The following is a 25,506-nucleotide window of genomic DNA, read 5'->3' on the forward strand; positions in this document are numbered from 1 at the left end:
TTCTGGTTCATGTGTTTATTATATTCTTGTGATCTTTGGTATTACCTTTTGTGTACTTCATTTAAGTACATTGTTGTTTGGACCTTGGTAAAATCTATTACTCTATTAATTTATATTTACTTTTTTCCCTTTATGAATGATATTTGGATGAAAAAAAATCTTTTATGGTTTGATGGACTTTGTTATTATATCATAATCAGGTTGATTGAAAAGTTTGTCATATGAACAAGTGAATATTATGTTTATGATTTCATCTATTGTGTTTTGATCTGTTTAGATTGACAAATACTCATAAATATGATATTATTCGAACAATTTTAAACAATATTTAAATTTTGTAATTATGTTTTGATCGTTAGTCAACCACGTGTAATGCACGTGCACTTTCTTAGTCAATTTAAAGAGATCACAACACAGAAAAAAAAAAACCATCATGACTATAATTAAGATATGTTCATTTATCCATACGACATATTTTACAATCTGCTTCTAGATTGTTTTGATATAATGAGACTCAAATTATAAAAGATATATCAATCATAAATGAAAAACAATAAAAAGAAATTAATAGAATATTTAATTTTAACAACGTCCAACCATAATTTATTTAAATGGAACACACTAACTATATATATAGACATTTTTAGAACTCCACCACCAATCACTCAACTATTGGGTAGTTCTCAAACTCTACAATCACTTCATTATTGGATATTTCTAGCACACTAAATTCTAGATATCAATTTGAGAAAATTAATTATTCATTTAAACTAACGCATAATATGACATTAACAACATGAAAGTATGACAAAAAATGTCAATACAATCATAGAGTCATATGTATCTTATTCGTGAAACAGGTCAACATTATCCATATTTATAATAAAAAAATAATATTTTGATATAAAAAATAGTAGCCAAAATAAGATATACATCTCATAAATTTGTCCTGGGATATCATCTCACCTAAGTTTACTTGCCGAGAGAAATAGTCCTCGCGACAAAATGGGGCACAGTTAACAGCTCTTCTACAATGTGCCATGTGGCAAATAATTAGGAAAACCACAATGGAAGAAAGAAATATAAAAATTGAAAGAAAGAAAGGAGAGTAGAGAAATTGACATTGTGCGTGAGACAAAGTATTAATCGTTTAATATCAGCCATAAAAGATGAAAAATACCAAAAGACTCAATTAATTGTTTATAAAACCATCTAGACCAAATATTATATCTCATATTTTTATACTTTAAACCATGACTGTTTTTGTTACATGCTTAATTTACTGTGAGTCATATTGATAGTAAAAGAAAGATATAGAAGAAAGAGAGCACAATCTCCAACAATCTGCAAATTGTGGCAAAAAGATCTTCAAATAAATATACATACCAAAGGCTCTAAAAATATTACAGCAAATATTATCAGGTCTAAATCACTTCTTAAATAAGGAGATCTGAGCCAGACTGGGGCCTATGTTGTTTCTAAACTCGAGTAAAGTACAACTTTCTACATATATGTTGGGTATGAGCTATGTCCCCCCTCCTCCATAAAGTATGGAACCAGATTAAAGATGTTGAAACAAACCATGCCAGAGATATATCCACCTTTAACCAGAGTTACTATTCGAGGGTTCGGGCTGGTTAGCAAGAAACCGGACCACAACAATGGTTATGTTATCAGCACTGCCTCTCTGATATGCTTCCTTCATCAGCAGTTTCGCTGCTTCTTCAGGTTCTTGGATCGGTTTAGTCATAGAAACGGCTTCCTGAGAAAAAATATGTTATATAGGAAAAAAGTTGAATACGTGTACTCGTGCCTAAATCAAGGTGAGGACATCAAATAGATGCATGGATGCAGAAGGGAGCAAGTTATGGTAATCAGACCACTCCCCTAAATATATCAAATTTGAGTTTTTTTTTTCTTCTAAAAATATAAGTTTTGCACTGTCAAACAAATCTGAAATACTAGGGCCTGTCCCTGGATTCAAGAATCAAAAATTATGTACAGATGCGTCACCTCGTTCGTTACTACATCCCAAAGTCCATCGCTAGCGAGGATAAGGAACTCAAGGGTGTCATCAACTTTTTCCTCCTGTGGAATTCAAACAATGATATTGTTGGTTAGATGTTGGATTTCGTTTGCAGCTTCTTATATAGGCAGAATTTTTTTTTCAAATTTCTTTTCAACATATTATAATCTGCTAAAAATTTTCAAGAAATGGCTACATACTGCTTCAACAGTGTCGATTTTCTCCTATATGTATACATTTTCTTTACCGAAATTCTTACACCATACCCTAATTTCTGGATCAGCAACCACATACTGCTTCAACAGTCTATCACCAAATGCACGAGACACAGCAAGCACTCCTCCAACTCTCCAAGTTCCTGCAGGCAATACCGAAAGAAAGGAAAGGCAAAAGAAAATGTCACGTCATTCTGCAGAAAGCTCGGACAAACAGAACATGGCCATCTTTCTTTACCTGCCCACATCACAAAACCTCCGGCATCTTCAATTCGCTGTCTCTCATCTGTTTGGTCTGGTTTGTGATCTCGAGAGACAGCAATGGCTGCAAGGTACAAATAAAAATTTAATCAGATCATACGATATACACCGCAGAATATCTTGGACTGACGAAATAAGAATATCTATGGCTAATCGGATCCCACAGTATGACATATCTTATAGTTCAATACATTTATGGCTCCTGATTGCAGGTCTTGTTAAACCCGGTACTGATGTAAATAAGTTTTTAGTTTCCCCCAAAGAAAACAAAAAAGAAAATTATGTGGGGAAAATTGAGTTTGTTTCAGTTCATCGCAAGTAGATTGATAGATAATGCTTGTTCTCTTACCCTTGCCACCCCTAGAAATAACAGCCCTCGAATCCCCAACATTTGCAACCAACAAACGGTCACCGACAAGGATTGCAGTGGAAGCAGTCGACCCAGCATCCCTATTCTGATTGTTTTCTGATTTCAGGAATTCCGAGTCTGTATGACAGTATGCATCAGCTGAAAAAGGAAACATACCCAAAAATGAGGTAAGAGCGAGAAAAAAATGGCTTATAGAGCGCTAAGTCATAACCATGGTGACAATACAATCACATACCTATGGCAGATTTGGTGTCAGAAATAAACTTTGGGTGCCTGATCAGATTGCTAAAAAGGTTTTGCTTGACATATTCCGCAGCTCGAGCTCCCCCATGACCTAAATAACAAAAAAACAGGGTACATACGTAAATAATGGCTCCAAACCTACTCTCTCTCAACAGCAAAGATAAATCATGAAAATTTAAAAAAATCTGACATTATGCAAATCGGACGGCAACTGTTCATGCAAACCCGTAACCTATGGAATTACCATCAAGTCATATGGTAGTAAAAGAGAGACCTTAAAGTATTAGGTGGAAGAAATTTGTCTGCAACTCCATACCATAGATGTATAAATTTTACTGAATTAATAATTAGTGAAGCTTTGTTCTGAGTAAACTCTATAGCAAACTCATTTTATGCATCCTTCAACCAATTATAATAATATTTTCCTTATGAAAAAAATGAAGTTTTTGATAGCTGTTGCATATAACATTTTTGCCATTTATTGGGGCTAGGCCATGAATCTTCTACTTGATAAAAAGGGGAAATCACATCCAACCATATCCAAGCTCCGTGAAAGCTTAAAAATATTGAATTTGAGGACGAATATATGGGTGTTACAAACCATGGATGAAAGAATGGGTTCTTTTCCCAAAACTTTCACCAATGCACAGAACAGCATATATGAGCCAATGCCTAGTGTGTAGTGTGTATGAGAGAGAGCGAGAGAAATAGACCGTCAAACACTCCGAAGAGACCAACCACCTCTCCCTCCACACCATCAATCCTTGTCTCGTAAAAATCCTCCATTGAAGATCTTTTACCCGGAAAACTCGAGTATCCATAGCTAAATTTTCCATTGTGACTGCAAGAAGGTATAGTACATCAAAGTTACACAGCAGATTGCATAACCTTTTCTTATTGCATAATGGCCATATCTCTGATATCCTCGAAACTCCAAACTTCAATAATGAACAAGTTTGAGAAACTAGAAAGAAAAATTTGAATGAATAAATCATAATGCTTGAAAACTACAACCACAATATTATACCAATTTAAACAGTTATAAATAACATGATTATTTTCCTAGTTTAGATTTACGCCATCAAATTCCTCAAAACAAAAAGGACGGACAATTTATAAAGAAATGATAATACATTGTCAAATACGACAAATTAGTTAAGTTTTTTACTTAGCAGACAAGGTGATCTCAACGGTATCCACACACGCACATTGACAAACATAGCCCGCGTAGGAGTTTCCTTTAGCAGACGTAAGCAATTAAATGCTGCCTCATGGCGCATGCTTGAAAACTCAATGATCAAAATTCTCTTGACATGTGAAAACAAACCCCAAATCTCAGTGATTTGCCGACCCGACAGCAACTAGACCGAGATTTTCAAAACAACAAATCAAAGTAAACCGCACAAGACATCACCAAACAAAGCCACCGACAACTTTTGACCTACCAAAATAAAGATTGACACACAAGTCATCGACAAAAAGGCAAATGAAATTTTACCACCTCCATGACATTCATACTCCATACAAAGCCCAACTGCAAGTTCAATTTTAACACAAGATCATGCAAATTATTAAATGAATACTATGCACACACGCACATGCAGCTGCAAGGTCCAATTCAAATCAGCCAAACTAACAAGTATTTTGGGGTAAAATACTCACCAATAACTGTTGATTAGGACTTCGGCAAGAAATATCAAGAACGATAAATAGAACGACTAAGTCAAGAATATAATAACCTGAGGCCGCCGCCACTGACCGGGGCATCACCAACATGGATTTGGCTTGTTGATTGTGGCAACAGAGAATTCAGATAACCCATATAACGAATCTTTACCTTAGAACTTCAATTTTCCTTTATGCCTTTTTTTTATCTTTCCAAATCCAATGAGAAAATCACCTAACCTTTTCCTATTATATCTGTGGCTAACAAATCTAGACAACCCAACATGGGATTTTTCTTAGCAAATTCGTGTAAAGAAGAGCACAAACGAAGAAGTCACACGATCACAGCATGTGAGGTATTTTCAATTCCAAAATCGGCTTTCAAAATTCAACCTGCCAACCATAATAAAAAGATAAATGAAACATATCCCATCAAACTTGATATTCATGAGTAGATTTATAAGAATCTACAGACATATTAAGAAGCATAAAAATGAAGAACTACCACATTTAACCCACAAATCAAATTGCAAGGCTAAAGAATCTAAAAAAGACGAATAATATTTGCTTGTGTGCATGTGTATCTGTTATGATACATCAAAACCATAAAAAAATTATCTTTTCCTTCTACATACATATTTCTGGGCCGCAAAAATCAAATACGGTTCAATAAACTTCTTGATCACTTAATATCATTTTCGAACGGATATAAGAATACAGAAAAGGAATACATGAAAACGATGTATCATAAATAGAATGCTATATTTTGAATGTATTTGTATACAGATTTAGACAGAGGACCTGGAAGAGGCAGGAGTTGGAGAAGAAAACCATGATTATAGAGAAGAATAGCTTAAAAGATAGAAGGGAAAATGAGAAAAGTCAAGACCCAAAAAAAGGGGGCGATCTTGTAACAAAATGAAAATATTGGGACATGTCTATTGTCTAACTAATAAAGAAAAAAGAGTAGGTTTTTGTGAGACGATATTACGGATCTTTATCTTTGAGACGGATCAAATTTATCGATATTCACAATAAAAATTAATACTCTTAGCATAAAAAGTAATATTTTTTTATGGATGACTCAAATAAGAGATCCGTATCACAAATACGACCTGTGAGACCATCTCACACAAGTTTTTGCCAAGAAAAATTATTAATACCATTTCCACCTATCCAATTGTGTAAAGTTTTTAATATCTTTTCGAGTAGGTCTCTTGTGAGATAATCTCATAAATTTTTATCTGTGAGACGGGTCAACCATATCTTTATTCACAATAAAAAATAATACTCTTAGCATAAAAAGTAATATTTTTTTATGAATCACCAAATAAGAGATTCGTCTCACAATATACGATCAGTAAGACCGTCTCACACAAGTTTTTACTTATTTTTTCTCGGTTTCTCTACTAATATCATAATATATTTTCAAGAAACAGAAAAAAAAATCTTTTCAGTATTATGATGATAGTTTTTATTCGATTTTTTGGGATTTATTATTATTATTATTAGGCGAAAAAAGAGGTGATTTGAGGGGAGAGTGAAGGACAAAAATTGGTGTAACTTTGAATTGCGGTTGCCATACACCTTGGCTCCCATGCATCAAAAGGTGTCCATCTCAATTCATTCTCAATTAATTCCAACCACGCTGACATAGTATTTCGGGGATTGTAAAGTGTTTTTTAGAAAAGATGAGACTAATTGCCGTGATAAACTGATAAAAACTGCCGTACAATGTGAACAATCAATGTTTAGTTAAAATGCTTCAATAACTTCCTCAAAAAAAAAATTTGTTTTAATAATTCATTAACGTAGCCAAGCTGCTTGAATCGATGATATTTTTGTTATAGTTTTTCTCAAAAATCATGTTTATGCATCATAAATAAATATGTGGAAGCAGATCAAACGTTACATCTGGTCATCGAATAATTTTTAAATATTATGTTTTTTTTTCGATTTGAAGTTTTATAAGCACTACAATCATATGTGGATGATATAGTAATATTCTTATGGGATGTATACTTAGAACCTCAAAATATGTTATTTATAGGTATTTCTCATATTATCAATGAGCTGATCGGGCGCTTGAGAGTGAAAAGAAAGCGCGTCTCAATTTTCTAAAATCGAAGCGATAGATGTGATGTTTGTCAAAAATGTAGGCTATGGTCGTCGTCAATGTCGACATGTTTATTATTCTTTTGAATATAATTGATATAAGCTTTTTTTTGTTGCATTCTCCCATTTGACCCCTAGATATCTTATTATTTATTATAGGAGAAAACAAAATATATGAATCTCAGCTTCCATAGTAGAAGTAGCAGTCAATATCTACTTTGCACTCCTCCAAGATACAGCTCCACTAGCTATCCTGAAAATATATCCTAAAGCGGATTTCGTAAATCAATACATCCAGCGTAGTCTAAATCATAGTAGTTAATTACTTCCAAATTTTCAGTTCGTCTGAACATAAGTATATAATATTTGGTCCCTTGAAGGTACCTTATCTCTTTATTTGCAGCTTTCGAGTGGTCTAAACTAGATTTTTATGGTATCTTCCCAATATCCCAACAATAAATGGAATATCAGGTCTAGTATAAACCTGAGCATACATCAAACTTCCAAAAACATGATCATAAGAAATGTTTTTCATTTGTTTCCACCCTCGATCATTCTTTGGGTATTGACTCAAATTGAACTTATCAATGAGAGCTATACTAGGAGAACAATATTTCATCCAATATCTTTCTAAAGTTTTGTTGATATATGGTTTCTTGAAACAAACATAGAATATCTCGAAGTGTCTCTGTGTATCTTAATGCCAAAGACATAAGATACATCCCTCATATCCTTTATATCAAAGTTTTTAGAGAGAAAATGTTTGAACTCATATAACAAACTCTTGTCATTGATTGCATTTAATTTATTATTCAAATACAGAATAAGGAAACAAATCTTACTCTTACCGATTTCCAGTATATACGTTGATCCATGAGATTCTATACGAATCCGAATGAAGAGATAACAACATGAAATTTTAAACACCATTGACTGAAAGCTTGTTTCAATTTATATATAGATTTCTTAAGCTTACATATCAATTGTTCACCTTAACTAGAGAAGAATCATTCAGGTTTGTTTCATATAAACATCTTCATTTAGTTCTCCGTTGAGAAAAATCATTTTCATATCCATTTGTTGTAGACCTAAGTCAAATTGTGCAACTAATACTAGAATTATACGAAGAGAATCTTTCTTAGATACAGGAGAAAAAATCTCCTTATAGTCGATTCTTCATATTGAACGAATCTTTTAGCTGCGAATCTTGCTTATATATTTCAATATTGCCTAATGAATCTTTTTGTTTTGAAGACTCTTTACATCTAGTGATTTTTATACCACCAAGCAACTGAACAAGATCTCAGATTCCATTAAATGGCATAGAATCCATCTATTTTTCATAGCATTAAACCATAATTTTGACTCATTATAACTCGTGGCTTGTAAAAATTTTCAGTATCATTTTATGCTCAGATATTAAAGTTTGATTATTGTAAATACACAACATAATTACTAGATATCGCCGATCTTCTTATTCTAGTAGATTTCTTTGGTTTTTTGGTTAATCAACAATTTCTTGTTGTTATGAATAACTTGATCTACTCCAAATTTAATTAATGATTTGTGGAAATTTAGTAACCACTTGTTTAACAACCGTTTCGCCCTGAAGGGTGTGAATAACGATCAATCTATCACTTGAATAAGAGGGTTGTGCATTAATGAGATCTTTCTAAAAAAACTATGTCATTGGAATGATCTCTCCCATTAATCAAGTCATTCTCAAAAAAAAAATATTTATTGATTCCACAGTTCTAGTATTGTGATATAGATATTAGAATATGTACCATTTAGATTTTTCGGCATACCCGATAAAATATTCACTTATAGTTCTTGGATCCAGTTTTATTTCAGGAGGTTTGTAAAATTGTATTTGTGAAAGACAACCCCAAACACATATATGTTGCAAACTCGGTTTCAAACTTTTAAATAATTCAAACAACGTCTTTGGGACAACTTTAGTTGGAACTAGATTTAATAATATATACAATAGTATTAAAAGCTTCAGTCCACTAGGATTTAAGAAGTTTAGAGCTACTAAACATGCTCATCACCATATCCAATAATGTTCGGTTTCTTCTCTCAGCTACACCATTTTGGTTTGGAGAATGGGCATAGTATATTGGGCAACCATCACATGTTCTTGGATAAACATCGCAAATGGACCAGGTTCATTTCAATTCTCAGTGTATCTACCATAATATTCTTCAGCTATATGGGTTCTCACGATTTTAATTTGTTTTTCACATTGTTTCTCCACTTCAGCCTTAAAAACCCTAAAGGATTCAAGGGCTTCGTTTTTTTATGAAGCATATTGATATATATGTATAGTGAGTAATGATCAATGAAAGAGATGAAGTATTTCGGACTTTTCATGTCCATATCAGGACAAAAAATATCTGAATATATGATTTCTAATATTTATAGTACTCCTCTTGACACTTTTTTTTAGAATTATTGGTCTGTTTTCTCTTGATGTAGTCCAAAAAAATCTTAAAATTAGTGAAATCTAAAGTACTAAATACTCCATCATTCAAAAATCTTTCAATCTTCTATATGGATATGTGTCACAATCTTCGATGCCACAATATAAATGAATTTTCATCTATAATACATCCTTGAACATGCATAATGGTGTTATTATTTTGTAAAGAAATAGAGAAAATATCATCGATCATAGTACTATTTCTAATAAGATTTGATTTATAAAATAAATTTATTGATTCATCCAAAAATTGAAAGGAATAACCAAGAGTACAAGATTTGAAATTGAAATTATATTCTTAGAAAAACTTATAAAATAAAAGGTCTTTTCAAATTTTAAAATAAAACCACTATTCAACACTAGGCAGCTTGTCCCAGTAGCCTCTACATACGAAGACATCTTGTTTCCTTGATAGATGTTCCGCTCATTTCCTAGAGATTTCTCTAGGCTTTGCAAAACCTGCAAGATATTTGTAACATGAGTTGTAGAACTAGAATTAATTCATCATGTGTTATAAATCATATCAACCATATTAGATTCATAACAGACAAATAAAATATGAATTCCTTTATTTTTTTCAAGTCAATCATTCAATTTAGTGCAATCCTTCTTCACATGTCTTGTCTTTTTACACAAGACACTTGGATTCTTTCTTGATGTCAGGTTGTTGTAGAATTATTCTTTTCCCTGGACTTTGGCTTACTTCTTATGATTTTCTTGTGTAGTCATAAAAATATTATCGCTTGTTTTCATCGACAACATTCCTTCATCTTGAACACACATGGTCATTAATTCGTTAATTGACCACTTATCCTTATTTGTGTTGTAGTAAATTTTGAAAGGTCCATATTGGCCTGAAAGAGTGCATAAGAAAAGTTTCAGACATTTCTACTTAAAGTGTCTTCATTCGAGCCAATATGTCCGACATTTTCATGATGTGATCTCGCACCGCTCTCACACTAGTAAGCTTTAATTAAGAGAGTTTCATAATTATATTGCTGGAAAGTGCCTTATCTGAAGACTGAAATTGTTCATCAACAGCATTCAGTAATTCTTTAACATTATTATGTTGATCGACCGAACTATGTATACCAGCTAAGATTTTGATCTTTATGAACATTATGCAGAGTTGATTAAAGCGCTCCATTTTTCATAAAGATCAACATCGTACGGAATGCTGTTTTTAGTAATAACATATGATTTATCTTTCCGTGTATCATAATCAATATCCATCTACCCAAATTGAAGAAGAATTATTTCATTCCATATTTTATAGTTATCGCCCTTAGTTCAGGAATGTCATATTTCATATCAGGAAAACTTGCAAATTGCATAACTGTATAAAAATTAATATGCTTATAATTTTAAAATTTTGAGGTAAATATAATGTTTGACTAATGTAAATCATGTCACAAAAATATAGCGACATAAAACTTGCATGTGAGCTAAATTTTAAATTCAATAAGATATTTCTATAACTTTATGATAAAACTATCAAAATATAATTTTCATTAACTCTTAAATATTTGATATTTTAACCTAATTAGTTATATAAATATAACAAAAATCTATGTGGGGTAAAATTTATTATGTTTATATAATTAATTATAATCAATATGTCTATTATATTATCCAAATTCACTTAATGTATAATTTTTCATGATTAAGGGTGATGTGACTATTCCTCAGTTATTTAAAATTGTAGGGTTCACTGAACAAAATTTTGGTTTTACTCAATCATTTATAAAATAATTATTTAATAATACAATCAACACATTCCAAGAGTGCTCCCAAGAAAGATAGATTGAGCTAAGATCCTTTAAATATCTAACTCTTAGATAGAGCAACATTCTTTAGGGAGACCAGTGATAAGTCAAGACAGTTTAAACCAGTCTATGAAGAACTCCATCAGATTATGATTTCTTATGTCACCTTATAATTATTATTCAACTTAATTATTCACATTTATGTGAATCTTTATAAGCCAATTTATTTTTCTTATTATTATTAAATAACTTTATATTCACATTTTACTTGATATGTTTATTTATAATTATATACAACTTAATATAATTTAATATGAACATAAAGTGAATTTCCCGATGAAAAAATATTTTTCAAAATTTCCAATAATAAATGCAGGCATAATATTAAATTTGCATGTTCATATTAAATAAATAAATATCTATATTATTTGACATAATATATAACATGAAAAATTAATTTGTAAACATGTATTGAAAATTTCATAACTTGAAACTTTATAATCTAATTCCAAAATTAAAATTTATTGTTATTATTTTAAGTTACGAAATAAAAAATCTCTAAAATTGACAATCAATACCAAGAGCTAGATCCTTAATGATCGTTATCAAAAAAATTCGATTCGGATAAAATCGTGCATTCAAATTTGTTCCAAATAGTAGTTCAAATTGCAATAGGATGGTGCTTGGGTTTGTGTCATCAATCATGCATCTCGATAGCCGACAATGTATGTCAATGCCCGTATTTCGTATTCATAATTTTGCGGAATTATTAAAATTTTTCTAAATGAATAAATAACTTGTCCAATTTATAAAATAAACATGTAAATAATTTTAACTTTAAAATAACAGCGGAAGCAAATATTTTTTTCAACCAACAATTTAAAAATAATCCAACGTTAACATCAACTTAAAAATAATCCAACGTATTAAAACTGAGTTTGAATAATAAAAGGTGCATAAATTAAATCATGAAATCATGAGGTCCTCGGGTTTACTACTGCTGTCCCAAGATCGCTCACTGGTCTCCGCCCGCGGTCTCGACCTCATCAACACCTACAACAATCAAGTCTAGTGAGTCTAAAGACTCAACATGTATATATCTTGAATAACAAGTAAATATATCATAAAATCGCATGCAACGTAAAAATAATGTATCGTAAAGCGTACGGTGAAAATAGCATCATGAATAATTATAACTACGTGCATATCTGAAAATCATACGTAAAAGCTTTGCTCAATAGAGCTCTGTCATGTCATATCATAATTTTCTGGTAGAGATAATGTTTCTAAGCAAGTGGCCCATAACATAACGTAAGCGCCTGATCAGACTAAACCACAGTATACTGAACGGTAGAGATCAATCACAGCCCTTGGACTGGATGTCTGTACCCATACATAATCATAAACCGGTCGTAAGTCACCAGGCGGAGAGGTCCTCGGTTGCGCCTACCGACTTCCAAACCCATAAGCATAAGGTGGCCACAAAACATATAGCATATATCTCAAAAATAAACATTTTATATTTTTATGCACGTAATATAATTATAACCTTATTTTTACCGGATGAGTTGGATCGCTCCAGGCTTGCTGCGACTTACTACTAATATGTGACACATGCAATAAATAACTTGACAAAAAAAACTTAACAATAGAACCAAAAACGAGACGATTAGAGCCAATAACTTGATTTTTAACCATGGCTTCGTATCAACCCGAACCAACATTAAACCGACGTTTAACCATGATTAAAATACCCCAAACATACTGAAAAATATGCATAATAACTGTAAAAAACGAAAATAGGTGAAAGGAATCCAAAAACATAAAACACTCTTTCGAGAGTCATTTTGGCACCTTTCACCGTAAATTCTCGTACGACCTCTAAACTCGACCAAATCACGAACGGCCAAAAACATGACTTTTCTAACTCATTAAGGTATTGTCCAGTCCAAGGCCATGGGCTAAAAGCCAACCAAGAACTCAAACCAACCTCAAAACTGAAGATGAAAGTTGCTGTAAAAAAAAACCAGCAGTGGCAACTTGTGCGTTTGTGGTGTAAACTCTGAAATTTATTGACCAATGGCTTGAGCCACCTCCCAAGAACTCTTACCAACATCCTAAGGCATGGCTTGAACCATGGCTAAGGGCTAAAAGCCAACCACAATCTAAACCACACCCCAAAACCGAAGACACACTAATACAGGAAATGGAAAATTCGAACTATGCACTTGTGTTGTTGTTTTAAAAATTTTGAGGGAACCATGAACCAAACCTTGAAAGGACACCTTGGTCACGTCCTAGACATGGTATGGAAGGGTTCTAACCGTGGCTACAGTCCCTAGGACAGCCATGATTCGAACTTTCACCTTAAACCACCAAATGATAAAACCTTGGACTCAAATTCTGTACTTAAGGAAAAGTTGTTGTCACTACTTTGTTGGTGTGTGTATGGATGTAAACCAATGAACCAATAACACTCTAACACACTCTAATTCATGCCTAGTAGCAGCCATGTGTGCCTGGAACCGAGCAACTCCCTGTAAGCAACCAAAACACACCAAACCGTGATGTGGAAAAACAAGAGAGCCAAGAAATTTTGTGCAGATTTTTGCTTAAATGTTACTGTCATTTTCGTGATGCTGCTTGATTCATGAACATATACTGCTTAAAATTATCTAATATGACTTGATTGAAGAGCAAAGAAACAATATATACATGCCTGGAAATTGTTTTGACACGAAAAAAACCAATACGACGAATACGAGCGACGGAGTCGGAGTTGTGTTTGCTTTGTTTCCTATTTTATTTCTGCAGCTATGCACGATTTTCAGCTGTGTTTCTTCTGATAATTTCGAGCATATTAGTGTAGATGATGTTAGGGATGAAGGTGAATGATATAGGAGGTGTTAAGGGGTCATAATATGCATTTAGGTGGGGAGTTACAAGTGCAAGAAGTTGAATAATTTGAAATTCTCCTCCTTCCTTGTTGCCGATGGATTCTTGCATTTGTTTTTGTTGCATTACACTTGAGTTTGCTTGTAACTTGTTGAGGAAGGATTAAGGTTAATTATGGTGTTTGAATTACCCATAACTATGGAGCTTAAAGGTAGAAAGTGAATGCACCATAAAACCATTTAGTGTTAACTTTGAATGAGGTCTACTATAATTTTTGAATTGTCTTAACCAAATATTATTACTACTTCTTGCATGGTATAATAGTGTTTTAAATCTTTCATTTTAAATTCTTAAGGTTTAATACACTTATTATATATATTTTTAATGAATTACAATTTAATTTAGAATAGAACATTGCATGGCATGCTTGACTTAAAATTTATGTATTTAAATGTTATGTTTAAATTTCTTGACTATTTTATACCTAGCTTAATTCATCCTCCATTTATTTACATATTTTTTTTAAGCTTTAATTAAATATTAACCAAAAGAACTTATTTATCAACTTAACTCTAATTAATTTATTAAATCCCAAGGACATTCTTTTTCTTTAAATTAAATTATTCTTTGACTTAACTTAAATTTAGGATTGTCTTTCTTATTATTAATCTTATCTCTAATCTTCAAACTCCGGTCCATCCTCGCGTATTTAACTGAAAAGATAAAACTAAACTTTTGCATTTAAAATAAATAGTTATGACTTGTCAAATATCAAAATGAATTAGACCCTTCATATATATATATATATATATAAATCATTTTTAAATTTAAATAGTAATAATTATGCATGGCTTATACGTAGTCTGATTTTCTGGTCGTTATAATGTATCTCGATAAATGGCATATAATAATTAAGATAACCAACAATCATATGATTGTAAATCGGAATTCAAATGTAAATTTTTTTCAAAGTCACCATCTTCATTATATATATCTAAATATTTGAATAAACTGTCAGAAAACTTGTTGCAATTTTCAATCAATTTTTCATAACTTTTCTCATTTCATATCAAAATTTCAAGAATGAATTATCATTTTCAAGACTTCAACTGAGATATACTCAGAAGAAATTCCCGAGTAAATTTTTTAATATTATGATATTTGAACTTCAAGCTTCAAGTTTTTTACGCTAAACTTTCATAAATCATATAAGAATTACAGAAAACTGAAGAACACATGTATTCAAGGCAGATGTATCAAAGTTCTGACACCAATGTTAGAGTTTTCCCAAAAATCATGTTTATATGCATATATGAACATGATTAACAAATATGTAGAAGCGAATCGAGCGTTACCTCCGGTCATCGAATAATTTGTAAGTATACTGCTTTCTTCCGATTTAAAGTCTTCTAAGTACTACAACTCTCTATAGATGGCGTGTATTCTTATGAGGTTTATACTTAGGGACCTCAAACTCTGCTATATATAGATATTTCTCATATCATCGTCAAGATGCGCATGCGTGTCTCAATTTTTAAAGTTGACACGACAAGTATATCATTTGTAAAAATACAGGCTATGATCGTCGACAATACTGACGTGTTTATTGTAAGGTCTAGGGAATTCGAGCTACGTAACCTGATTGCATGCAATCTAGTTTTTACTAAAATATTTGTTTAATTAATTTAAAACATTAAATGTGTGATTATTGCATGGATATGTGTTTCATTTCATAGTTTATTAAAATTTCATGTATTAGGGCTTTTAGTAGTATTTCACACTCGAACGAAGAACGGAAACCAGAGACAGTTAAGGAAAAATATTTTCATTAAATAATTATTTTTAATTATTTAATATATGGTGTAAATAAGGGTATTTTTGAAAATGGGCCTTGGTAGGTATTTTTACTCATCGAGTCATATTTTAAACTGGTACGCAAATTTTAGCGAACCGGCAGATTTTTTGAGGTTTCGGTCAATATTTTCAAAAATGTACCTAAACGAAATATTTTTCGAGAGATTTTTTGGGCTTAATGAGATTATTTAATGCATAATGGGCTCAAAATTCTACTATACTTCATTATTTTAATTAAGTGTCTATTATACACTAATTATTTTATTAAAACCTACCTTCAAAACCTTAAACTTACTCCTTACTAATTTGGCCGCCCCTTTCATCAACCTCCATCATCCTCATTCGAATTTCAGCAGCTCTCCCCTTAGGTTTTCTCAAGATTTTTGCAAAGAACTCCTTCCACGTCTCTCCGGTGCAAGTTCTACGCGTATATCTCATAGGTTTTGAGCTTAATAACGCAAAGGCACGTCTATATCTTGTTTTTCTCATTATTTACATCAATATATGTTGGTTTGTATGTTTTTGCATGAGAAAATCTTAGTCGTATCATGTTGTGTGCTTTTTAATCGATTTTGACATGAAATATGCCTACATTTTTTATGTAACTCGCATTTTCATGGTTCTTGTGCAAGGGGCTGCTAGGGCTAGGTGTTAAAGGGTTGTACACGTCAAGGGCTAAGGCGTCAAGGTGATGGAGTTGGGGTGTGATCCAGTTTGGTTGAGGAAGATCGGGTCTAGGGCATAGGTTGATGCATGGGGATAGATCGGGCAATGGGAAGGGAATTGGCTGTAGAGGAGTCGATCCAAGCCATGGTGCAGACCCTAAGGGGTCTGAGACGTGGTCTAGGAGGGCTCAACCACAGCTGGTCATGCTATAGTAGCCGATCGTAGAGCAAGGGGCGAGTAGGGTAAGGCGTTGGCTTGTTTTTCGGATTAATCACGTAGGGCTTAATGCATGGATAGTAAGCGTGAGTATGGCTGGTCCAGGAAAGATTCCACGGCCTGATCTTGGTCCTAGGTAATGTTGGTCCAAGGCTGGTTCGAGTTGGTTAGGTCTAGGATCAAAATTCGAAGGCTTAGCGCATTAGAGTTTGTAGGTTCCAAAGGGCAGAAAATTCCAGTAAGGGGCGGCCATGCTTAGGGGGATCAAAAGGGCTCGAATTGAGATGTTTATGGGCTGGTAGGGTGTGATAAAAATTTGGGAAATTGTGGTTGAGTTTCGAGTTGATTCGGGTTAAAACTAGGACCCCGGTCCATGTTTTAAAATGAATCATATAAATTATGGAACGGCTCGAGGTTACATCTAAGAATTGATTATAATTATGTTTTGAGGTGTCTAAGGAGTTTGGTTGGCTTTGGGTCGAAATTTTGAGGTCTAGGGGTAAAATGGTCAATTAGGGTTTCCAGAAGCAAAATGGCCATTTTACACCTGGGTCGAGTTAGCAGTCCTGACAGCGCCCCGATCACAAATTGATGTTTTAAATGTATATGTTATCATGAACATGAATTTTTATGGAAATATGAAAATATGTTGCATGCTTGGTTTTAAGAAAATGTACGTATATGCATGATTTTTATAAGTGATGAATACGATTACATGTTTTTGGAGGAAGAGAGTTCGTTGTGACTAACACGAACATGTAAGGTCAAGGCTCAGTGGATGGGTAATACTGTCACTGATGTCCCCGCCGTCGGGTACGGCGGTTACACGTAAATGGATCCATTGATTAGAACTGATACAAAAGTCACAACTAATAAACGAAATTCAAATAAAGAAAAATTGAACACATATATGTTGATATGATGTCATCTGGACACGTTTATGATTTGTCATGTCATGTTTTTGCTTATGCTTTTGAGATCATAAAATATATTTTAAGTACAGTATTTTTCGCGGTTGCATATTATGTATATGTACTTTGAAGGATCGGTTCTAACACCTGCGAGGGTGCTTCAAACACAATATTTTCCACGAGCTTCAGTAGCTCGTGTGCTAAGAATTTAAACACCAATGAAATAAATCGAGTTTTGTTTTTAAACCAAGCGGAAGACGCTCGAAATAATTTTTCGTTAAGAAAACTGACTAATTTGAAAGTCTTTTAACTTGTGTAAACCGAATAACTGAAATAAGAAGGATCAGTTCTTGCATATATCAGTTTAGTTACGATGAGAACTGAACTAATAACAGCTCGAACTGATCAAATCAGTTTGAAAATAATAGTTAAATAGTTAAGTACAAAAGATATGTTTATGGATGTTCGGAGACTTCAACTACTCCTACGTCACCCTTCTACCACCTCGAATATGATCCACTAGAAGACTTTGATTTATACAACACCTTGTACAAACCCACTCAGCTTAGGACTTACTCTACTGCCTAACTGAACTCCTAGTCTAGTAACGTCTCTGTGTTAAAGACTGCATACACAAGTTTAACGTCTTTGTGCAAGACTCACTCAACTTATCAATAAGCTTTACTCTCTGTATACGTGAGTGATTTTTGTTTGAGTGTGTGAGAACTGGTCTATGAATAGAACACGAAAGTGCTCTCACATACTGAGAGAATTGTGCTTCTAATCTAAGCTAATAGCACGTTGAAGTGTTCCCTCAAATCTGGGCTGATTGCTTCTTGTAAGCTGATATATGTTGAGTGTGCCCTTCTACTCCTCTTATGATTTTCACACACACTTGTTTGTTGATGGTATTGATCTTGTATTTATAAAAGCTTCGTGACCATACATCAAGGCTCATCAAATATGTTTGTTGCAGTTGAATCCGTTCATCGATATTTGTGACTTGTCCTTTCTGATAGTCATTCTGGAACGTCTTGACTTTAAGCTCTGCTGCAACGTTCATTATTGTCCTTTTGACTGGACAATTGCTTTACTTAAATGCGCTCAGCTGGATTCTACTTAGATAAGCTTGTCGTGTTCTGCAAACTGGTCGGCTCCTAACTGATGTTCTGAACTGGTCTTGAACTGGTGTGGTGAAATCAGTTGGCTCGTCAGCTGAACTGATTTCACTGCTTCAATTGAACTGGTCAGCTGAGCTCTTCATCAGCTAGCCGAGCTTCTGAAGGTCTTCTGCTGAACTACCTATCAGCTGGACAATCAGTTGAACTGGTCTTTGATATATCAGTTGATCGTAGGGGTGGGCGCGGGTCGGGTTTTCGGGTTCGGGTGCCCGAAATTTCGGGTACCCGACACCAAACCGAACATGTCGGTCGGGTACCCAAAATTTTGCGTATTTTCGGGTACCCGACCGAAAAAAAAAACATTTTTTTAAAATTTTTTAAAAAATTTTTTTTTGAAAAAATTTATGTATTTTTCATATTTCACAAAAAATAATGTCATTATATCATATTATGGCTAATAAATTAAAAAACAAATGTATTTTTCACATTTAACAAAAAATCATGTCATTATATCATTTTATAAATAGTCATTTGTCATTTTATAAGGGTTATGACTAGCCACAAAAAATACATGTATATTTTAATTGAATAAATGGATAGACCCATAAAAAAAGTAAAAAAAACAAAAAAATTCGTGTACCCGATACCCGATCGTGTATCGGTAAAATTACCCAAACCCAAACCGATATTGTCGGGTACCGACAAACCCGATTTTTATAAAAAATACCCGGCCCGATCGGGTCGGATCGGATACCCGATATCCGAGAATAAATGCACACCCCTAGTTGAATGGGTTCAATTTGAGCTATCAGTTGGTGCTTTCAGTTTGCATCTCGATAGCTTCGGTTTAGTGATTTATACATACCCCATTTCCATCTTCTGAAATCTATCAGACTCTTCCATCTCATTCAGAGCTAATTTATACAGTGCTAGCTAATTATTTGGGCAAAAGAATGGTTGTGTTCTCAATATGAAGATTACAGAAGTTGCAGCTATAGGCCAAACTCTGAATATGCACAGCAAGGTAGCCGCTCTGTTTATGTGTAAGCAGTGGGTGTTGCAAGGTGTCACTCATCAAAAAGTCATTAAAACATATTCACAAACATCTTGAGTGCAGTTTGAAATGTGACATATTCTACAATGTTTTTGTGATGGAGGATTGAGAAAAATGGTGAAATATACCTACCTTGAGAAGGTATGACTTGATGTAAAAGAGATTGATGATGGCAATTTTCAGAAACTTGGATGGCATCACAAAGGCGATGTAATCGACGGTGATATGGGACATGGGATCTCCGTGAGTGGTTGAGTAGTTGTCTCAAAGTGAAGGAGGATCTGTTGTGAAAGCAGTGAAGAATTGGATGAGTTTTGGGGGAAGAAGACAAGGAAGAAGTTTCGGAAGCATGGTGTTGTGAATACACTGCTTTCTTTCTTTTTCTCCTCCTCCTCCTCCTCATATATATCGTATTATGAATTTGGGTCAACTTGTAAATGGGTCAATAAAATATATTTGAATTATTAAAAATAGCCAAATTTGGGCCAAATTGGCTACGTGGCAGTTGTTTAACCCAAATCTTGAAAGCCCACTAAATATAAGAAGCCTGCAAAATGTGGAGAGGCCCAATGGACGAGCCCAAGAAGGTGTTAGTTGAAGACCATGATGGAGGAGTTGATCCATGACGCATCATGGACGATCGTGGAATATGGCCGGAACTGCTTCGCGGAGTTGATCAAAAACATGAAGGAAGAATCAGAAAAGGACACAACAAACACATCCAACAAATGCTACAGCAAAGCTCTGCAGAATTCTCTCAATTCTATGTCTGTTTATTTCAATGTCAAACAGTCAAGTATTTGAATTTTTTACATATTCCTTCAACTTTCTTGTAAAAATGTTGATAAAGTTCATAGCGACATAATTATATTTGATGTTGTTAATGGATTCCTCTTGTAATTTTGTCATATTCCTCATTTTGTGTTTGCCTTTTGAGCCATTTCGAATGAAGTTAGAACTTACGATCGAATCGATACCTACAACGTTTGGTTAAAAGAGTCGGATTATTTCACAACTTTGGAACGATCACGTGCCTGGCACGCCCCACAATTTTTGAGTCAAACAATATGATTAAGACTTGCGAAGCCAAGAGTGAAGACGAGAATTAATGCCATCCATAAAAGTAATTAGAAGAACGAAGATGCTCAACAACTAGAAGATACCTAAAAGAGCTCCTACAGAGAAACATGCGATACCCAAAAAATTCGACTGACTGATATCATCACCTCATCAATATAAATATCGGACTTAAGTTGATTAGCCCTTAGCCAAAAAAAAGTCCCCAAACTCAAGCAAATACCTCGAGAGGATAGTAACCGAAAGACTATCTACTTTCGAGAATAAAAGCATACCATCAGCATAAGTCTTAAAAGGGTTGACATTGCTCTCTGTATCATCAAAAATTATATTAAAAATTTAAATTTTTAAAATCACCCAACTGTCATTCACTTGGTCATCTTCCATCCTGCTTAGTAGATGCTCTTCTTCCACTTTGTTATGTTGCATTATTATTTGAGCATTCATAGTTTTGTTGATCAACACTCCATTATTCATCACTTTGTCCCATTTATTTCGCAGGAACATCGTTGGAGAAATCGAGAATTTATCTCAAAGGCCAATACAAGAAAATACATTAAAGACCAATAGAGATGAAAATTTCTCATGGTGGTAGTGCCGCTGGCAAATCAAAAAGAAAATTACCAAGCTTTGATGAATATCTTTGCAACCAGCTAAGCATATACGTATGGAGTGCCATGCACATTGAGAGGAAATAAAACATACAGACTAGGTATAGTAGCTGTACTTTTTTGCACTTGTTTGCCATTATTTGACAAGTGTTTTTTCTGATGTGTAGAGTTGAAAAAGTGGCTTAAAAACCAAACTTTGTTCTTGGAAACATGTTGTTAACATAATACATGCTGCTTGGGATTTGTTTACATGTATTAGTATTTTTGGCATTTCACATTTACAAGGGAAACTCTGCCAAAATTTTCTAAAAACTAAACAAATGGCAAAAAGCTTGTTTTCTTCAACATTGATGCAAACATGGCGGGTCAACACTATTTGTTACTAATCAACTGTTAAACAAAATTTTTCAAACAATACTCCTCAAGGTTTCAAGATATGCCAGAAACAAACTTCATTTTATCATCAATTTGGCCAACCAACACAACAAATATTCCTCTCAAAATACATCAACTACATCGGATTCCATGAGCAATCATTTTATTTATTCACAATGCTCCATCATTATTTACAAACAACTTCAGCAAGGAATGATTTAAAAGCATATTCCTCACATATTTACAGAAACTTCTTATGAGTCAATATGACAAAACTTACCAAAGTGACCATCTAGCCTACTTTGTACAATACTTCTCATCTATTCCATCTTTATGAACAATCTGTCTCCGGTTGTCGATCTTTCATCTGATCTGGAGCTAAGATTTAATCCTCTATTTGCAACTCTTCTTCCTCGCTACCTCCACATTCCTCCTTAAATATTATTTCAGCTCCATCGATATCCCACAACTCCTGAGACTGAACTTCGTTCACCAGCTGCTGCATTTTGGCTTTATACTCGGAAGTTACAGCGACTTCCACCTCTTTTTTATTAAACTTAGTCATTGACCTCCTCGATAATAGGTCGGACCATGGGTCTAGGAGAGACCATGGCAGTAGGTTTGAGAACCTTCTCAACTGCTTCTTTAATCTTTTGAGTGTCCATGTACACGGCTCCTGGTTGTCCATGCACCTTGTAGTTATGAAACTTAATTGGACCAAAAGCTTCATCATAATATCTAGCTTCTACGACACTGGAATTAGATTGATACGGCTGCAAATCAGCCTGTACCACTTACATCTCATCCCCTTTCCACATCAACAATAATTGGTGCATGGAGGATGGCACACAATGATTGGAGTAAATCCAATCCCTCCCTAACAAAGCATGGAATCTAGCACTGGAATTGACCATGAAAAAAACTGGCATCGAGGAGCGAGACCCCACAGTAATATTTGCTGGCAACACTGCCAAAGTTTTTGTAGATTCTCCAGTAAAAGCCGCTACAAAGACTTCGGTAGGAATCAAGTCTTCTACATTCTTCCCCAACTGCTGAAGGATTCTGTATGGTAAAATATTCACAGCACACCCATTATCTATCAGTACCCTAGACAACGAATTTTCATTAACATGAGCTATGATATAGAGTTGTTTGATATGCTTAGTCATCTCATTGGTAGGTCGTTTCATCAACACTCTTTTCTCTTCATCCACAAGAACACCAATGCAATCATTCAAAATATTGGTTTGAATGGATTCCTAACACTTTTGTTTCCAGTGGATACACTGGGTTCGAACATCTTTTTGCGTTTAAACTCCTCTGGCAAACATTAACGAGCCAGTGGCACACTCGAATGAAACGAAAATTTGTCCCACCTTGAAAGTAGTTTTCTTTACTAGTTCACTGTCTTCCTCTGATAACAAGTTGTCACCTTCTTCCTCATTATCTTTAGTAGCCTTCCTCCCAAATTTTTTCTTCTCTTTGAACTACTCCTCCATCTTATACATGCGCTCAGCAGCTATTTCTCTCAACAAACGTCGTTTTTGGGTCCGAAAAAGAGGTTTTGGGAACTTTGGATGTTCTACCCGTTTCCATACGTCGTTGGGGATTACTCTGGGAGTGACAACAAAACGGGGTTTACTTTCATATTTTCTATCAAAGCCTAGAGGTGCTAGCCTCTGTATCATCTTCTGGAATACCTGCGGGTCACTTTTCTCTCTCTATTCGCCTGCGGGTCACTTGTTATCTCGCCATTCGCCAACCTAGGAAACGAGCACCTTCTGAGGTACTGGTTCTCTGGCCTTTTGGCCATAGATTCCCTATCATACCTCATATTTCTTCCACTATAATGCACACAAACCCCACTGTAATAGCGGTCTTTTTCATGAAAATTTTTGTTTTCTTCATCTTTACCTCAAATATCATTTTCCGAGGCACCCAACACTTCTTTAAAGTAAATCCCACCTTAATGGACCTATCCGCACCTCCACTCCTTCTTCTCTCATTGAGTAAGAAACACAAGTCAGTACTTCTCACATTCAAATTGGCTACCGGGGGAAAAAAAATCTTCATCCACTATCATTATTTTTTTTTCTCGAGAAATTTTAAGACTCCCTTGTTGATTCTTTCCTGCGAGACATTTTTGAAAGCCCAACAAGCATTAGTACTATGGTTGAAGGAATTGTGATACTTACAGTAATCTCTGCATTTCATCTCCTCACTGGTGGGTAGCTATGATCTGGGGGGAATGTTATAAACTTTTTCTTTACCAAGTGATCAAATATTTCTTCTATCTTTGACGCATCGAAAGTATATGTTGTTTTCACTAGAAGAATGTTTTTCTTGGAAATTTCTTTGCTCTTGCGTCTCAAGAAAGGGACGATGCGTGATCCAAAATTTGCCACTTCCGCAAAAGTGACTTCCTCAATTTCTTGGAAATAAGAGCCTACCGTATTTTTTTTTTATGACTCTCCTCCTGCAATAATTCTTCATATTCTGATACTTTGGCAGCAAGCTCATAAAAATCGCGGAATTACATCCCTTGGAACTTCTTTCTAAGTTCAAAATCAAGCCCTTGATATGCCATCTTCACATACTATGATTCAGGAAGGAACACTCGGCATCTAGTTCTCACTTTTTTGAATTTATAAATGAAATCATTAGAGGATTCCCCCGGTTTTTGGACCACCCTTGACAATTCCGCTATACTAATCTCAGGTATTGTTCGGAAGAATTGTGAATTGACGTTCCATATTATGCCAAGTCATAATAGAATTTTGATGCAGCGTCGCATACCACGTGAAACCAGTGCTAGTCAAAGAATTGAAGAACAATCGTAACTTGTAATTTGAAAAATTCTCCAAATTTGCTAACTCCCCACATTGGATTGTAAACCTTGCTACATATTTCACGCTAGATTGACCATCTTCCCTAGAGTATAAAGTGAAGTCTGGAATGCAGTATCCTCGTGGATAAGGGTTGTCACGATCAACGATGTCAGGATACGGTTTGTGAAACTCTAGTCGGTCGATTGGCCTCAATCCTGGGCCATACAACTCTTGAATAACATCACGTACCGTCTCAAAATCCAACACTGGAGTTTGTCGTAATTGGTGTGGGGGTTAAATTGACCCCCGGGTGTTATTCCTCGAATTTGGTACTGCATACCCGTGCATTCCCCCATCACCATACATCCTCGGATGCAAGTTAGGAGACGTCACAGAAAATATATTACCAGCCACTTGTTTATTGTTAATGCAATTTTGGTATTTTAACCCCAATTCCTCGTCCTTTTTGTGCGAAGGAGTATATCTTCTTTCCCTGGCAGATTCAGGAATCGGTGCTACTCCCAAGCGGCGATTTTAACCTGCTTGAGAAATCCTCGATCCTTGGCCTTGATCTTTAAACAATTTGGTGTCAGTTTCTTGAAGTTTATCATTTTCTGGTGTAGTAATCTCTTCTTTTACAGACTTTTTTCATTCCTTTACTTCTGCCACAAATTCCATGTAGCGAAAGCTTTGGTCATTTCTTTGAGATCACTGCGGATATTTCTCTCCATGATCAACATGAAGTTTGCTGG

General features: G+C 34.4%; 1 protein-coding gene across 2 annotated transcripts; it reads right to left on the reverse strand.

Annotated features, from left to right (window-relative positions):
- Positions 1–1,316: 1,316 nt before the first annotated feature.
- LOC142543009 (putative protein phosphatase 2C 59) lies at positions 1,317–5,692 on the reverse strand. Of its 2 annotated transcripts, XM_075649964.1 has the most exons (9): positions 5,582–5,692; positions 4,855–5,173; positions 3,829–3,956; positions 3,108–3,206; positions 2,852–3,010; positions 2,480–2,566; positions 2,293–2,384; positions 2,014–2,088; positions 1,317–1,762 (listed from the first exon to the last, which is right to left on the reverse strand). In XM_075649964.1, exons 2-9 carry the CDS (start codon positions 4,935–4,937, stop codon positions 1,604–1,606), a joined length of 882 nt encoding a protein of 293 aa, XP_075506079.1. In that variant the 5' UTR covers positions 4,938–5,173; positions 5,582–5,692; the 3' UTR covers positions 1,317–1,603. The 2 variants fall into 2 exon arrangements, with proteins under 2 accessions (XP_075506079.1, XP_075506080.1); XM_075649965.1 differs by lacking the exon at positions 4,855–5,173 and having other exon boundaries at positions 5,582–5,662.
- Positions 5,693–25,506: the final 19,814 nt, after the last annotated feature.

This window comes from Primulina tabacum, chromosome 4 (genome assembly GCF_025594145.1).
Source record: "Primulina tabacum isolate GXHZ01 chromosome 4, ASM2559414v2, whole genome shotgun sequence".
Taxonomy (NCBI): Eukaryota; Viridiplantae; Streptophyta; class Magnoliopsida; order Lamiales; family Gesneriaceae; genus Primulina; species Primulina tabacum.